The 18,297-nt window shown below is 48.8% G+C and overlaps 1 gene segment (V, D, J or C); it reads left to right on the top strand.

Moving 5' to 3' along the window:
* Positions 1 to 14,207: 14,207 nt before the first annotated feature.
* Positions 14,208 to 14,794, top strand: LOC109439670 (immunoglobulin lambda variable 9-49-like). The segment is given in 2 exon segments: positions 14,208 to 14,350; positions 14,469 to 14,794. Coding segments are annotated over 2 exon segments (375 nt in total).
* The last annotated feature ends 3,503 nt before the right edge of the window (positions 14,795 to 18,297 follow it).

Raw genomic sequence — 18,297 nt, 5'->3', positions numbered from 1 at the left:
CCTGGACTCCTGTCCTCCTCGTGCTCCTCTCTCACTGCGCAGGTGGGGTCAGGTATCTAGGTCACAGCAGAGTCCCTACTCTTGTTTTGTCTCTTCTTGTTCAGAAAACTTTACCCTGGTCCCTGACCCATCGCTCATTATATCTGTGTTTGCAGGTTCCCTCTCCCAGCCTGTGCTGACTCAGCCGCCCTCCCTCTCTGCATCTCCGGGAGCATCAGCCAGACTCACCTGCACCCTGAGCAGTGGTTTCAATGTTGGGAGCTACTGGATATACTGGTACCAGCAGAAGCCAGGGAGCCCTCCCCGATATCTCCTGTATTACAAGTCAGACTCAGATAAACACCAGGGCTCCGGGGTCCCCAGCCGCTTCTCTGGATCCAAAGACGCCTCGGCCAATGCAGGGCTTCTGCTCATCTCTGGGCTGCAGCCTGAGGACGAGGCTGACTATTACTGTATGATCGGGCACAATAATGCTTCACACAGTGACACACACGGATGGGGAAGTGGCACAAAAACCTCAGCCTGTTCAGAGTCATGTTCCATGACAATTTAAATTTATGAAAATACCTTGACATTCACACACTATCCTTGGAAGTACCTTCTGGTTCTTAGTGTCTCCAGTAATTTTTCAATCAGTGTTTCTGAAACCTCAGGAGAAATAAAAACAATATAATCCATGGTGACACTGATGTTGCCTGGTTTTCATGTCATGAAACCAAGGCCTGGGAAGCTGCCATTCTCCTCTTGAAATGAGGTAACTTAGCCTTTCCTAGCTTTCCTCTTCATCAGAGCACAGGGAGCATCCCAGCAGGTGGACCGACCTCCACAGCATGGACTCTGCTCTCCCAGGGGTCAGAGCAGAGACGTTCCCATCCCTCCCAGGCTCCTGTGCTCAGGGCTGGGCAGGGAACCATGTGTCCCAGGGACGAGGCACGGAGACATGAGATGCTGGGTGGGAACACAGACCTGGGAGGAATTCCAGGCACAGAACTGGCCTGGGACCCTCACTGGTACCTAAGCCTTCAGTTGTGAAGTCAGGGACAGGGCTGTAATCCAAGGGGAATTTTGGGATCTGAAGCCAGGAACTCTCTATATGGGACACAAGAGGGTTGGGGTCGCTTCACACTTGCTGGGAAAATGCTGACTCTGGTCCAGGGAAGGGGGTGAAGTGTGTCCATGGATGAGAGGCTCTTACAGCTGACACCACTCAGGACCGAGAGGACTCCTGATTGGGTTTCCTGAGCCCACAGGCACTGACTGTGTCCCCCTCTCCTCTCAGACCCCACTGGAGCTTTCCAACAATCCAGGGGGTGGGGTGGAATGTGGGACATCAGGGGCAGGAACTCCCGGTATGTGTCTGTGTCACTCCTTTGTGAAGCTGTGGATGGACCCAGGTCTGAGGACACCGTCTCCCGCTCAGGGAGCAGCCAGCACATTAGAAGTTACGATGGTCCCAAGGACTCCCAGGCAGAGCCCCCACTTTTGTGACCTAGGACAGCAGTGAGGTCACAAAGGTGGGGTCTCTGCGAAGGTCTGACCTGACTCGCAGGCTTGTTACCTGATTCTAGGTTTGTTACCAGAACCTCTTTGACCGCCTCTGGGCTCCAGCCTGAGGACGAGGCTGACGATCACTGTTGTAGAGCTGGACACAACCCCAACACCACAAGGGGCTCCTGTTCATGGGGACGTGATAAAATCTGCCTTCCACTCCTCAGTCTGACCCATCACTCCCTTGTCACTGCCTATGACCAACACCTGCTCAGGTTTTGGCTTCACTGTCATGTGTGCCACGAAATATAGAGGGCTTCGTGTTCTTAACTGTATCTCTATGGGGTCAATGAAAATACGTCTTTTGGAGATATGGGTCTCCCAATGCAAACAGAATGACTTTTTTTTCCAGAAGCAAAATACCCCCACAGTTGCTGATTGTGAATGACAAGGAGGCAGAAGAGCAGTGCGTGTGTCCTGGGGGAACCAGGTGGCCCTGTGCCCAGCCCCTTATATGGCCCCTGGTACCAGCCTGGGCTTTTACTGATAGCACCCTGATCTGAAACCTTAAAAACACAGAGATTCTCTCATGCACCTTGTTGTAGAGCTTTCAGGAGCCCTGAGTTCCCAGGTACTGGGCTGTGATCTCCTCACTGAGCAGATCTGAGCAGACTCATTACCAAGGAAGATGACCAAATGGCAGATAAACATGAGAAAAGGTGTGTCACATAGCGTGTCATCGGGGCTCTACGGATTTCAACAATGAGATACCATTAGGCTCCCACTAGAAGGGCTAAAGCTCAGGACACTTATGACATTAGATGATGCCCAGGCTGAGGGCAGCAGGGACCCTCATCCATGCTGCTGGGAATCAAATGCCTTAAGGTCACCGTTAAAGACACTTTGGCAGTTTCTTACAAAGGTAAATGCTCGCATCTGATCCAATAGTGAAACCGCACTCATAGGCATTTACCTGAATCAGTCACTGTGTCCTCACATGACTGTGCACATAAAGCTTATAGCTCCTTAACTCCTGATTGTCAAACCTGAAAAGTGAAATACAGGGCCTTCAGCAGGTGAATGGATAAACAAACTCTCCTTCGTCTACACAATAGAATGTTATTAACAATAAAAAGAAATGAGTGTCAGACCACAGGAGGACACGGAGGTACCTGATACGCAGATTTCTAAGGGCAAGAAGCCAGTGTGAAAAGGCTGGACTGTGAGGGGTGCAGGATGGGTGGGCAGGAGCCCTGAGGTGTGAAGGATGGGGGATCTGGAGCTTTGAGGGGTGCAGGATGGGGCGGGAAGGTAGCAAGTGGGGGGTGGCGCCGGAAACCCTGAGCACCAGCGGCAGCCCAGTGCCCATGTCTCCTGCATCCACCAGAGGGCGCCAGTGCTCCCCAGTCGCTGAGCTGTGAGAACCCTCTCGCTGCCTCTTGCACTTTCCTGTGTCATCCTTGGGGTGTCATCCTGGCCCGGGTCCAAGGAGGGTCTTGGACGGCCTCCAGAAAGTGAAAGATTTGCACAGAGATGTCCACTTTTCATGGACAGAGTGACGTATAAGAAGTTTGAGGGGTCAGGCCTGGCTGTGGGGCTCAGGAAGTGGAGTTTGAGAGCATGTCTGTCACGGCATGGGCTCCCCTCCTCCTCACCTTTTTCACTCCTGTACAGGTGGTGCTGAAGGGAATTCTGTAGGGCACCTGGATGTCACCTGGGAGGATGACCTCTCCCTCCTCACTGGGAACCGGAACTGTGCTGCCCTCACTGATCTCTGTGTCGCTCCCTCCTTTCAGGGTCTTGGCCGAGGTTGTGCTGACTCAGCCCCATCCTGTGTCGGGTCTCCAGGGCAGAAGGCCACCATCACCTGTACCTACAACAGCGGGGACTGTGGGGCCAGATATATGCACTTGTACCAGCAGTGCCTGGGCAGTGACAGCCACCACCGTGATCTACGCGCATGAGGACAACAAAAGACCCTCCTAGCTTCCCGATTCATCCTCTGGCTCCATCACCAGCTCCTCCAGCAGCACCTCCCTGACCATCTCTGGGCTGCAGCCTGAGGACGAGGCCGACTACTGCTGTCAGTCTAGATAAGACAAGTACAAACACACTGGTCCCGACCCCCGGGGAAGTGAGACCAAAACTCCCCAGAGCCTCCCTGTCCTGGGTCTGTCCCCACCTGGGAGGGTGCTCTAGTCTGTCTCCTGCTGGAATATTTGTGCTGAGATTGTAAGTTCATGAGTCCCTCTATTGTCTTTCCAAATCCTCCCTCCACAGCCCAAGTCTGATGGATGATGGCCTTTTCCCTTCACAATCACTTCATGGAGGTGATATATTTCAGAACAGGGTTCTGAACCTCAACACTACTGACCATGGGGTTGGGGTCATTGCTCATGGAGGGGGCTGTTCTGTGCATGTGGGACATTTGGAAGCATCCTCTACAATTCACACATCACAGGGCAGTAGCGCCTTCTCTTAAAATCAGGACACACAAAAACACCTCCAGATATTTCCAAACATCCTCTGGGGAGGGCAGATCCCCCAGTTTTAGAACCGCTGGGTGAAAAGGACGTGTTCTCAGCTACCAGGAGGCCTGTAGCTTGAATCCTCTTTGTGCCATTCAGCTGGACGGAGCCGAGATGTGTGGTCTCTCTGCGCTCCTGCGTTCCCATCTGTTGGACAAAACAGTTACACAGACTCACATGAGCTCAGAGCACCTGTGACTCATTCACATGGAATCTCCTTTCAACCAGAGTGGGGGGTACATTTTTAGCCGGACTATATGTGCAGTTAATATTTTTAAATTTTATGCAGGCATATGAGTGTTTATCAGGTGTATTTTCATTTATTCTCTGACGGAGTATTTTTTAAGCATGGTACACAGAGACGAGTAAACACAGGAAAAGGTCTGTACTCTTGGAGTCCACATTTCCGTGTGGGTCCGAGAGAACAGACAGGAGCAATGGGTGAGTGTGAAGCAAATTGTGAGGACAGGAGACGACCTCCGTGAGCAAATGAGCTGCCGAGTCCGAGGCAGTTGTTTGAACGTCTTCTCACTTTTCACATAAACAGGAGTCTGTGAGATTATCACTTATCATGTGATACTAAATATACGGCTCAAAATCCATCATGTGATCAATGAAATTTTTTTTTAAATTAAATTTATTGGGGTGACAATTGTTAGTAAAATTACATAGATTTCAGGTGTATAATTCTGTATTACATCATCTAAAAATCCCATTGTGTGTTCATCACCCAGAGTCAGTTCTTCCATCACCATATATTCGATCCCCCTTACCCTCACCCCCCCCCCTTACCCTCTGGCAACCACTAAACTATTGTCTGTGTCTATGAGTTTCTGTTTCTCATTTGTTTGTCTTGTTCTTTTGTTGTTTTTGGTTTATATACCACATATCAATGAAATCACATGGTTCTCTGCTTTTTCTGTCTGACTTGTTTCGCTCAGCATTACTCTCTCAAGATCCATCCATGTTGTCACAAATGTTCCTATATCATCTTTTCTCACTGCCGAATAGTATTCCATTGTGTATATGTACCACAATTTCTTTATCCATTCATCTATCGAAGGACATTTTGGTTGTTTCCATGTCTTGGCCACCGTAAACAAAGCTGCAATGAACATTGGAGCACACGTGTCTTTATCTCTAAATGTTTTCAGATTTTTTGGGTAGATACCCAGAAGAGGGATTGCTGGGTCATACCCTCAACTCAACATCCCACAGAGGACCGTGGTGGGAAAACTCATGAAGGAAAACGAGGGGTTGGAAATCTCTGCGTGAAGAGCACAGGAGTCTGCACTGGGGACGTGAGTGATGGAAGCCAGTAACTGATTGTCTGAGGACGTGTGCGCTGGTCTGGACTTTCTTCTACTCATATGTCATCCACGATCGTCACGGCTCTGAGCATAGGATGCCTTGTTCCTCCTTCACTCCTTCAATCAGTACAACAACAGGTTAGCTAACGATTCCGGAGATTACAACACACATACAGTTACGTGAGAGCAGCTGAAATCCATACTTGTATGTGCAAGAGTTTGAGGACATTAAATGCACCTTCATGCTAAGGCACATACCGATGAAGGGATATGGTGTGTGGATGTGTTTCCATAGTCAGCGAGGGTGTAGGATCAGGGACACAGAGGGTGGAAATTAAACAAGGAGAGACCTATTGAAGATGGTTGTGGTGGGATGATGGGGGCGTGCAGATCTGTGAACTACTCTCTACAGTATTTATAACTTCAACACTGTCATATTTAATTCTCTAGTCCTGTCATGACGTGTGTATGTCCTGCTATACGTTCTGCTATTAAGAGCCACTCAAATTTGCCCAAATGTGTGTTTTCACTGTGATCTCCAGATGATGCCAGTCTTTTCCAACAGACAGAGGAGGAGTTGGCTGGGAGAGTAAGAAGGGACAGGAATCCAGGATGTTGAGGTAACAGTAAAGTGGGAGAAGCTGGCGGTCTGAGGACAAGGGGAGGGGCTTGAGGTGGGTGTGAAAGGGGCGGGGCCAGACCAGGGAGTCTTCTGAGGGGAGCCCAGGAGGTGGAGTTTTATACAGTGAAGACTCACTGAAGGGTTTTAATCAGGGGTAACCTGCCTGAGCTAAATGGGAAAGGTCCCTCTGAGTGCCTTTAGAAGAAAGTGCCTGAGGGAAGTGGGTGATGCTGTAAGAGGAATTTACTAGAATGTTCTGTGAGTCTAGAAGTTTGGGAACCATTTGCTCAATGAAAACAGAGTTGGTTACCGGGCACAGGAAAGGAGTGATTGTTTTTGCATCAACTGCCCAAACATTCACCACGTATGCAAATACATCACAATCTCATATTTAGCTTGTTATGAAAAATAATACAACAAGTCAGAAAATACATGTAGGGAAAATTTTCTTTCAAATATGAAGGAACATCTAAGACAAAGTCCTGACAAGAAACATGTGACAGCGATAAGCAGCACACTACAAACGTAATATGAGGTCAATTCCTAAAATAAAAAGCATGTTACACTCTCCACTGGTGAATGTGATGTCTACCAAAGACAATATATATATATATATATATATATATATATATATATATATATATATATATATATATATAACGAATCACTGAATCAAATCTGATCTCTATGAAAACTGTAAATGCATCACATGTAACATTTGCTGAATGGTCGTCTTTTGACTGTGCCACTGAGTGTAGTGCTGGAAAACTACCTTTTTACATCATTTCCTTGACCAAACCCTATGAACCTTTCAAAGTGAATCAACTCTCCTCGCTTCTGAGATGTTGAACAAGAGGCTGACTATGCTTTTGCTTTTGCAACATCCTCACTCACTGGTGGTGAAACCTAAATAACGTGTAATTTATGTACATTTTTGCACCAACCGCAGATGGAGTCTCCTCGTATAGAAAATGTGACAATATGCTACAGTAATAGCTACGGTGCACCAGAATCAGTGTCTGAGATCCAGACCATGGGTGTGTGAATAGAGACAGTAAACTGGTGAGCTGCACAAACCTCTATGTTCTGAGGGATTTGGACCATGAGAAAATGTATGGCCTGTGACCAGCAGGGGACACTGTGGCACTGCCCTGTGGTCCTCACACAGATGCTCAGTGAGGATCATTTGCTCAAAGGATCCTGAGCCTGGGGGCTGGGCCCTGAGCTCCCTGATGGGGACTCAGCAGCTGTGTCCTCTCATGCCTGGCACGGTCCCCTGAGCAGGGACCTTTGTGTGGTCTCAGCAGGTGCCTCCTCCCAGGGCTCCCCCAGGGGTGAAGCCAGCCTCCATCCTCCTCAGTCTGGGGTGTGAGCTGAGCTCCAGCACCAGGGCTCAGGGAGGGGCTGGGCAGTCAGTGGATGGACACACATTTGCATGGACAGCCCCTCCTCTGGCAGAGGGTGGAGAAGAAAAGGAGGCCTGGGGCAGCCCAGCCCCACTGTGGGCTCAGGGCTGTGAGCACCATGGCCTGGACTCCTGTCCTCCTCGTGCTCCTCTGTCACTGCGCAGGTGGGGACAGTCGTAGAGGAGTCACTACCCTTTTTTTGTCTCTTCTCGCTCATGAAACTTTACCCTGGTCCCTGCCTCATCTCCTATTATGTTTGTGTTTGCAGGTTCCCTCTCCCAGCCTGTGCTGACTCAGCCGCCCGCCCTCTCTGCATCTCCGGGAGCATCAGCCAGACTCACCTGCACCCTGAGCAGTGGCTTCAATGTTGGGGACTACCACATATACTGGTACCAGCAGAAGCCAGGGAGCCCTCCCCGGTATCTCCTGAGGTTTAAATCAGACTCAGATAAACAGCAGGGCTCCGGGGTCCCCAGCCGCTTCTCTGGATCCAAAGATGCCTCGGCCAATGCAGGGCTTCTGCTCATCTCTGGGCTGCAGCCTGAGGACGAGGCTGACTATTACTGTGAGACATGGCACGGTGGTACTTACACAGTGACACACACAGATGGGGAAGTGGGACAAAAACCTTAATCTCCTCAGAGTCTTGTTTCATGAAAATTGAACATTTTAAACTAAATTGCTTATATGCAAAAGTAAACTTGGAAGTACCTTCTCATTTATAATCGGTCTACTGTCATTTTTTTCATTCCGTGTATCTGAGGTCTCAGAGAAATGCAAACAACACTAAACACAAAGTATTGATGATGACACTGCAATATTGCCTAGTTATTCTGATGTAATAAAATCAGAGCTTTGGAGCTGCCCCTTTTCACTTGAGATAAGGAAATTGAGACTCTCCTAGCTTTCCTTCTTCATCAGATCTTGGGGGACAAACCCAGGATCTGGACTGTCATCCACAGGATGGACTCTGCTTTTCCAGGGGTCAGAGCAAAGACCTTCCCTTTCTTCCCAGGCTCCTAGGCTCAGGGTGACCGAAGAGCCTTGTGTCTCAGGGATGAGGCACTGTGATGTGAGATACAGAGTGGGGACACAGGCCCAGAGGAATTCCAGGCACAGAGCTGGGGCCCTCACTGGTACCTGGCTCCTCACTTGTGGTGCCCTGAAGAGGGTAGTTAGGCAAGAGGAGGTGAGGATTTGTGGCCTGAGGCCAGGATACTTCTGTGAGCGACATGAGAAGGTGGGAGATGCTCCACAGGTGCTGGGAAAATGCTGATGCTACTCAATGGAAGGGGATGAAGTAGGTCCATGGATGAGATAGTCTTACTGCTGACCCCACTCAGGACCATGAGTGGGTTTTCCTGAGACCACAGGCACTGACTGTGTCCAGTCTCCTCTCAGACCCCACTGGTCTTTCCAACAATCAGGGAAGGGCGGGGCACTGGGGGACATTAAGAGAAGGAAATCCCCAGTATGTGCCTGTGTCACTCACGGTGTGAAGCTCTTCATGAGCCCAGATCCAAAGTCACCTTCTCCTGCACAGGGAGCAACAGGCACACTGGTGGTTACCATGGCAATGGTACCAAGGGCTCCCAGGCAGAGCCCCCATCTTTGTGACTTAGAACAACAGTGAGGGACCATCCAGGGGTTTGAGCCTGACTCACTCGTTCCAGTTTTGTTACCAGAACCTCTTTGACCACCTCTGAGCTCCAGCCTGAGGACGAGGCTGATGGTCACTCTTTTGGGTTGAACACAACCCCAACACCACAAAGAACTGTTCATGGGGACATGTGATAAATCTGCCCTTCACTTCACGGTCTGTCCCGTCCACTCCCTGTCTATGACCAACATTTACTTGGGCTTTGCCTTTTGTTGTCACTTCTGCTTCTAAAACCAGAGGACTTCATGCTGTTTATTCTGTCTTTATGGGACTGATGAAAGTATCTTCTTTTATAGACACTGATCTCTCAATGCAAACAGAATTCCGTTGTTTCTAAAAGCAAAATAGTCTCCAGTGTTGCTGGTTGGGGATGAGACGGGAAGAGCATAGTGTGATACGGCAGAACCAGTGGCCCTCAGTCCAGCCCCCTATATGTTCAGTGGTACCAGCCTGGATTTACTGGTAATTCCCTGAGCTCTGAAACCTTAGAGATCAGGGTTTCTGTCTTCCATCTGATATTAGAGATTTGGGGAGCTCCTGAATTCCCAGATACTGAGCAATAACTCCCCACTCAGTAGATGGTTCTCAGAAGATCATGTGCTCATGGCCGCAGTTAACCCATGGCTTCTAATGCTTTTCCTTCTCTCACACTTTGGTTTGGAGGATGATGGATAAATCAGAGTTATTTGGGACCTAGATGCTATAAAATCAAGTCCATCATTAGACTGAAACCAATACCTCTGTTTTATATCACTATTTGTAGTGACAAATATGAATTAAATAGACTAAAATGTCTGACAAATATCAGACTCACAAGAAAATAAAGACCCGTCAGGCTGACAAGGAAGGGTATATGAGAATGCAAAGCAGAGCAAGAGCGGAGACAATTTACCTGAAAACGCTGTGTTCTTGTTGGAAAGGCAGGCATCAATAGCCACAGCTATGCAGGCTGGGGACCCACAGGAGACACTGAGCAACAGCAGTGACAGTAGTGATTACAACAACATAAGAAGTTGTAAGAGTGACCCAGGTACAATTATTACCAGGTAAGAACAAACATGCTGCTCTGGGGAACATGGAGCCTTGAACTTGGTTCCCAGGAGCCACATGAGCACTGGCTCTGACTCACACCCTGGCTTCATATTTCCTTCTGCGTCCTTAAGGAGTCATGGTCCAGCACTGATGTCCAGGAAGTGACAGATGGACAGTCACACAGCAGGAACTGATTTGCATAGAGACTTGACCAAGTAGGTTAGAATAAGGGACACCTGGGAGGAGGGTCACAATTGCATCAACGTGGCCTAAAGAAGCAGAATTATGGGGGCACGTCCAGCATGGCCGGGACTCCTCTGCTTCAACTTCCTCAGTCATTGGACAGGACATTCCATTAGGGGGCCAGCGAGTGGTTCCTGGGGACACATTTGCTATTTTTCCTCCTGGCATTTGGCCACAGGTGTCATCCCATTCTTTCCAGGGACTGTGGTGACTCTGGAATCCCTGGTATTCACAGTGTGTCTGGGGCTCTGTGTATAAAAAGAGAAATAAGAATATATATATATATATATATATATATATATATATATATATGTATATATATACGTATATAAATATATATACATATATGTATATAGCATTATATTCCAAATTTTATAGATATATATCTATATATCTATATCTGTATCTATCTATCTATCTATCTATCTATCTATCTATCTATCTATCTATCTATCTACCTTCTTGAACACAATGCAATCCAGAAGGCATCATAAGAGAGTTCAAACAAACATGCATGGCGCTTTTCAAAGACTTAAAATAGAAGGTGTGCCGCCCACACTTATTTTCTTCTCCTTAATAATCATGACATCCAAGCCAACAGGAACAGGATGAGATTTGAAAGTCATAGGTCCGTTTCCTCCATGGACGTAGATGCCAACATTCCTCAGCATGTTAGCCGGTGGAATCATCTAGATGGAGGAGGTTTCCCTTGACCAGTAGGGAGGGTCCAGGCTGAGAGTAGGGTCGGGAAGTCACTGTGGAAGGTCCACCCACCACCTTCACACACTAATAAAATCCCAGAACCGCACCCCAACTCAGGGGTTTCAGGCTGATCAGCGAGCTGGTTTCCATGTCCTCCTGGCAGAAAAGGGAGACATAGCGGGACCACCTGGGGGAGTGTCAGTGGTTCAATGGAAAGCTGAGCCTCCATCCCATCAGAAACTCAACAAGCCTGAATCAGCAGGGCCGGGGCTGGTTAGTACTTCAGTCCTCCTGCCCATGGGGCAGGCAGCACAGTGAGGAGCTGAACTTGAACTCCTTCCCTCAGCAATGAGACTGAATGAGGTGGTACAAGGCTGATCTATTAATAGTCTGCTCTCCTGCGCCCCATGCTGGTGACTGTGGGAACCAGTAAGAGTTGAGCCTTGACCTCCACCTAGAATTAACAGCATTGAGTAAGGGGTGGGAGGAAGGGGGAGGCAGGGACTGCTGTTGTACCCTCCCCTCTCTGGTATTAATGAGGCCAAAGGGGCCCAGGAGGGATGTGAGCGCTCACCCCACTACAGACAGGCAGTTCTACTGCGTCCTGTGCTTCCCTCCCTGAAATCCGCAGGGCCCAGCCTCACAGCCCACTAGATGGGAATCAGCTGTTGACAATCAGTGACCCAACATCCCCAGGAAGGAGTCACCAATAGAGAGCAGAGGGAGTCAGTGCTAAACCTTTGCTGGGGCTGAACATACACCCCTGAGCTATGGCTGCAGCTCAACAGGAGAGTGACCTGCTTAAGGAAACGGTAAAAGGGACCCTGGGTCCCCTAATGTAATTCACCAGTCGTCCAGTTCTGTGACAATATGGCACTTGTCATATCAAGAACCAGGAAAATCTAAACATGTAAAGAAAATGTATTGACAGCGATACTGAGATGACTCATGACGAAATATGTGACAGATTTGTAGGCAACAGTCATAAAATCCATTTGGAAACAACTAAAGACACTCTTGAAGAAAAGAAAAAAGAGAGAAACCCTTTTCCTAGGGAGCTGAGGAGGAGAAAACGGGACATCCCAGCGACCAGCACCCGGATAGAATTAGAAGTCATATAAAGAAACCAAATGGAAATGTAGAACTGAAAACATAATAAATAGAATTTTAAAATAAACCTCACTGGAAAGATCAAGAATACATAATGCTCAGTTACTGTTATATTTATTTGTTTCTTATAGGTTTATAGATTGATTCAGTGTTGAAATACATCAAGGTCTACCATTCCTTCTGCAAAGTTCCCACCTCCATGAACATTCTCTTGAGGACGTCACCAGGGGGCGCTGTGGATCTTCTCAGAGCTGCAAGGCCTGGACGCAACTCCAATGAGCCCTATTCCCAAGCTCATGGCCTGAGTTAGAGGTGACAGCAGGTGCTTCCTCTCAAGGGACAGACTCAGAGCTCACAACCACCACAGCCTCCTCCTGAGAATGAAGCTACACACTGGGCTGAGGTCACAGAATACGATGGTGCTGTGGGCTCATATTTGCATAATGCCCCCCAAACACTCCCTTTATACAGGGAGCTGAGGAGGAGATAAAGGGACACCCCAGAGACCAGGACCAGCATGAGACCAGGGGACACTGGAAAGTCTTCACCATGATCTAGACTCCTCTCCTCCTGCTCCCCCTCCTCACTCACTGCCCAGGTTCATGGACATTTTATGTTTTATTCACTGCTATTGAAGAAAGATATATGATTCTCCAGTAAAAAGTAGAAGAAATGTTTCAGTGACTAATGAATATAATAATGATTGTTAAGCACTAGTGCAAAATTATACTTCCCAGTAGTTTTGATTGTTTACTTGTATCAGTGTCAGTAAGACATTACAGTCATCTTGTTATTAACACGCTTCCGGTCATTTCTGTGGATCTTTTGAGGTCTGGGCAGAAGCCCACCCTTCTAAATGTGAAGCCTAGAATACATTGTTCCTGATGTAAAATGTCCCAGATAAGGAAATGAGAAGTTAGTTGCTGTACATGGATGTTTAGCAGAGAAGACTGAGATGTGGGGAACAATTCACCTGCAAATACACCAATGTCTCAGAGCCTGTGTTGGAGCAGCACGTCTCACCTCAGTTGTGTGCAGGAGGCATGTGGGGTCTTGTTATCTAAATGGATTCTGACTCACTGGGTCTGGAGAGGAGCGTGAGTTTCTGCATTGTCAATAAACTTCCAACTGCCCTGAAATCCACATACACGTTTTAATATTAACAAGCCCATAAGAACAGTTAGCAATAAGGGGAATCCTTGACAGACAAGAATCTAAGAGAAATTTCTGTCAGAGGAATGGTAAGTTTTGTTTAAGTAAAAAACATCACTCTGTGCCCAGAACCAACCAGAGGACAGATGCAAAGGTGGGAGTGGACTCTCCTTTCTCTAAAGAACAAATCACCCCCACCCCAGGCTGCTGCCCACTAGGTCCCTTGCCCATCTGCTGTTGGCTTCTCTCCAGGGCTTTTTCAAAGAGCACACCATCCTCCCCACCCACTCACCCTCTCTGATTCATGACTTTTCTTCCCAAATCCTAGTTTCTCTCCCTTTCTTGCTGCAGCCTCATGCCCTGTGACCTCCTAGTTCACCATCAAGTTCCTTCCATCAGAAAGGTCATGGATAGGTTCCCAGACCTTCCGTGGATCTGACACTCACTTCCTCTTTCTCTCTGTGAATCCCTCTAACTCCTTAGTTCCTAAGAGTCTCAGGTGGACCCATTGTCCTGTTTTACCCCCACAAACGCCTCTCCCTCTGGTCCGGTTCTATTTCTACTGACGCCAGTGACCGCTCTGCGTGCTAAGCCATCCTCCCAAACACTAACCGATCCTCCTTCCTGCCCATTAGGAGGAATCACATAGGGAGGGAAAACCTGGCTTCCTGGGGACCCTGGGAGGGAGCTCATGGCTGAAGTGTGTCTGCTCTCAGCTCTTGTACGTTCTATTGTATGTACGTGAGGCATCTGTGGGGCTGTCAGCTGGGACACCAGGCTGTGCCCTGGTCTCTGCTCAGTGCTCACTCGGCCCTGGCACTGGGTCCTCTCTGGGACACGAGGAGCCTCTGGTCAGACCCAGCCCAGGAACACCCCTCACAGAAATGACAGGTGACAATGGGGTGGGGAGCGCCATTCAGGGTCTATGAGGGGTTTGGTTGGCCCGAAGAAGGAGCAAATTTGCATAAAGAACCTTTAGTCCTGGTCTGGGGGGATAAGGGAGCCCTGCAGCACGTCAGCCTCAGCAGAGCTCTGGGGTGTCAGCACCATGGCCTGGACTCCATGCTTTCTCCTCACCCTCCTGCTTCACTGCACAGGTCAGGGCGTGCTCAGCATCCTGACTCCCCAGCTCACAGAGACCCCCTCCCACCGCATGCTGGAAATGTCCTTCCCTCTTGTCTTTCCTCCAGGAAATAATGAGTGTCTGTGTTTCAGGGTCCCTCTCCCAGCCTGTGCTGACCCAGCCGCCCTCTGCATCTGCCTCCCCGGGAGCCTCGGCCAAGCTCACCTGCACCTTGAGCAGCGGCTACAGTAACTATGAGGTAGACTGGTACCAGCAGGGCCCAGGGAAGAGCCTCCGGTTCCTGATGCGAGTGGGCACCAGTGGTGTTGTTGGATCCAAGGGGGACGGGGTCCCCGATCGCTTCTCAGGCTCAGGCTCTGGTCTGGATCGGTACCTGACCATCCAGAACACCCAGGCAGAGGACGAGGCTGACTACTACTGTGGGTCCAACCATGGCAGTGGGAGCAGCTATGTGTAACCCACAGTGATACAGGCAGAGGAGAAGTGAGACAAAAACCTTCACTGACGTGCCCGGCCCCCACGGCCCTCCCATCAGCCTGGCTCATGCTTCAGAGGTGTTCTCCTCACCCTGCCGTGAGAATGCCCACCTTCCCGATAGTTTGGTGACCGAGCACCTGTGTGTGAGGAGGGTCTGCTATTGTACGACCTACTGGTTTTGGTCCACAGAGAGTGTTCTCCTGGGTGTATAATGTTTGCTCAGCTACTTCTTAAAAATGAGAGTTTGTTCTTGCACATGACTGGTTGTCACCACCTGATGGGGTTTAGTTTCCAGGGTAGAGCCATTGATGGGGGCACTCATGGCACATTCACCAGCATGAGCTCCTCTCTGTCCTCCATCCTTATTCAACATTTGTGAGCTGCCCACTAACCCAAGACCCTGAATATGTCTCTGAAGATAAACGACCTTAACCCTGATGCACAAGGTCACATGTGCACACGTGATCACCTGGACCTCCCCACTTCCAGTGCTTCCATGTGCATAAGGAGGTGACTCCCCTCTGAGTGATTGTCATGGCCCCAGGTGGAGAACTGCCACCAGGAAGGACTGATGATGGAGAGATGACATGGAGAGACCTGTGGGGCTTGTCAGGGTCCAGTGCAGGCTCCGCCGTCTGCAGGACTCGACCTTGGGTGCCTGATTCACCACTCAGAGGAGGCCCAGATGTTACAGAAAACCCACTAGTTGTTTGTCCCGTGACATAGACGAGTGTGTTACAATTAATATCTACATTGGCCATCCATCACTTCTGGACAAAGAATTCAGGGTCTAATAGAAATCTGTCACCACAATTGCATTTGGACAATAACATATTTAGTGAGATTTGAACCATCCGGCAATTCCAGTCTGACTGTTTGATTCTCTGGCTTAATCAGATGAAGCTGAAGGCCTTATTTAAAACCATGTAACCAGAGGGAAGACTACATTCTCATTAATCCCAATTTTCAAATGAAATGATTATTAGACAGTCATCCAGGCTGTGTAGCGAGTCACATTTCCAAGCTTATCATAATTAAGGAAGACCTGGAATTCAAAGGCTACGGAATATCCATGTATCTGCCTCTATCCTGGGTCTGTGTCACCATGCAAGGATCATGCTCTCGGCAAACTGAGTGGAAAAGTGAAATGTTTAAAGATAAAGTAATAGCACAATTTACGATTACTGGTAATGAGACTGTAAATCAGTACAGAGAGTCAGAAAGGAAATACGATTCGAATAATATTTTTGTCTTTTGATCAGCTTTGCTACTGTTAGATTTTCCTTAGGAAAATAACCACACAAGTGGTCTGTTGCAGGTTTCAAGGTTTTCTTGTAAATTATATGAAAGAAAAAGAAAGTTCCACTATCTCCCAATGGTCAGACTTTTCCAGCAGGTGATATGTGAGCTTGGACCTGCCGGCAGAGGGTCAGCGGTGTGGAGCAGCAGGGTCAAAGGAAAAGGGACATTGTGGTCCAGGTTACTGTCCCTTTTACAGGTGGGACGTGCTCGTGCTCTTGTACAGTCTCCATGGAGAGAGACGAGGCAGGAGGCTGGGAAGAAACAATGGCAACACCCAGAAAGACCGAGAATGGGGTGGTTAATGTTTTACTTACTCTTGACACAGAGTCTAAAGGAGATTTTAAAGAAGAGAGATGACTTTATCAGCTCCCTGTATCTGAAATATCTCTCTGATTATGGCGTAAGGAGTGGAGTAACGTTAGGGCAAGCTGGTACGGAATAGAGACCGAGGGACTCTGCATGGACAGGTGAGCAGGTACAGGCACCTGCCCCAGGCACCTGAAACAGGGCAGGGAGGGGTGCAGTCAGAGGGGAGGCTGTGGGCAGAGCAGGGTCCGTCCCATGTCCACGTCCTGTGGGAGGAGAAGGGCTCTCAGCCGTCAATGTCTCCAGATCCCCAGGTGAGTAACAGGTAGGAGTCGCCAGCCAAGAGAGGGCATTTCTGTGTAACTGTCACTCTGTTCACTGTGACTCTGTTCTCTGCGTGTTTCTGCTGCTGAAATTAGAGCTACTGAAGGCTGTTCATTAATTGTTCTGTTTGTTTATTCATATTACCTACCGGGAAAAGTTATGAAGAGAGAATAATGGGTTTTGAGCTCTGGGTTCTCAAAGGAGACGGTTCTACACTAGGAGAAATGGGCGATGGCAGCCAATAAATGATTCCCCGTGACGTCATGTGCCTGTCAGTTGTTTTTCTTCTGTAATATGACTTACTGCAAGGCATACAGCAGCAAGCATTAAGATGCATCGCTCTGTCTTCATCTTGTCAATTAGTGAGGTAACTACATTAGCAAAAAAAAGAAGAAAAATAAAACAAATCCATTTTGGTGGGAGTAATCGGAAGCCATTGCTTTAATGCACATGAGTTTGTAAACACTAAAAAGAGTTTGTATATAATGTATATACTTGTATATAATGTATATAATGTATATAATTGTATATAATGTATATAATTGCATATAATGTATATAATTGTATATAATGGAAGAATATGATGTTTGCAGTATCTTCTCTGTGGGTGCCAACACCTTAATTTGTGATTTTTGCACATGTTTGCAAATCCCATAGAACAAGACCCTTTCTGAGAGTTAACAACACTACAACAGTCATGGGCAGCACTGTGGGTTCACAGTATTTGGGAACCAGACAACGGGCATGTGAATGGAGACAGTGAACTGCTGAGCTGCACAAAGAAGCTGGGCTCTCAGGACTTTGGCCATGGGGAGGTGTGTGCCCTGTGACCAGCAGGGGGCGCTGTGCAATGGCCTGTGGTCTACACAGCTGCACAGGAGGACCATTCACTCAAAGGAGCCTGGGACTGGGGGATGGGCCCTTTGGAACCTGATGGGGACTCAAGGGCTATGACCTTTCTGGCCTAGAAGAGTCCCCTGAGCAGGGACCTTTGTGTGGTCTCAGCAGGTGCTTCCTCCCAGGGCTCTCCCAGGGGTGAAGCCAACCTCCATCCTCCTCAGTCTGGGGTGTGAGCTGAGCTCCAGCACCAGGGCTCAGGGAGGGGCTGGGCAGTCACTGGATGGACACACATTTGCATGGACAGCCCCTCCTCTGGCAGAGGGTGGAGAAGAAAAGGAGGCCTGGGGCAGCCCAGCCCCACTGTGGGCTCAGGGCTGTGTGTACCATGGCCTGGACTCCTGTCCTCCTCGTGCTCCTCTGTCACTGCGCAGGTGGGGATGGGCCTTGGGGACTAGAGTGGCACTCTGGCCTCCTTCTCTTTCTCTCTTTCAGTCCCTGAGAACCTTTACCCTGGTCCCTGCCCCATCTCCCATTTGTGTCTGTGCTTGCAAGTTCCCTTGCCCAGCCTGTGCTGACTCAGCCGCCCTCCCTCTCAGCATCTCCGGGAGCATCAGCCAGACTCACCTGTACTGTGAGCAGTGGCTACAGTGTTGGTAACTACCGGATATCCTGGTACCAGCACAAGTCACGGACCCCTTGTCGTATCTCCTG

Source organism: Rhinolophus sinicus, chromosome 9 (assembly GCF_057876585.1).
Source record: "Rhinolophus sinicus isolate RSI-liver-muscle chromosome 9, RSI-T2T, whole genome shotgun sequence".
Classification (NCBI taxonomy): Eukaryota; Metazoa; Chordata; class Mammalia; order Chiroptera; family Rhinolophidae; genus Rhinolophus; species Rhinolophus sinicus.
Note: the sequence above shows the minus strand (reverse complement) of the source record. Positions and strands in the feature narration are given on the sequence as shown.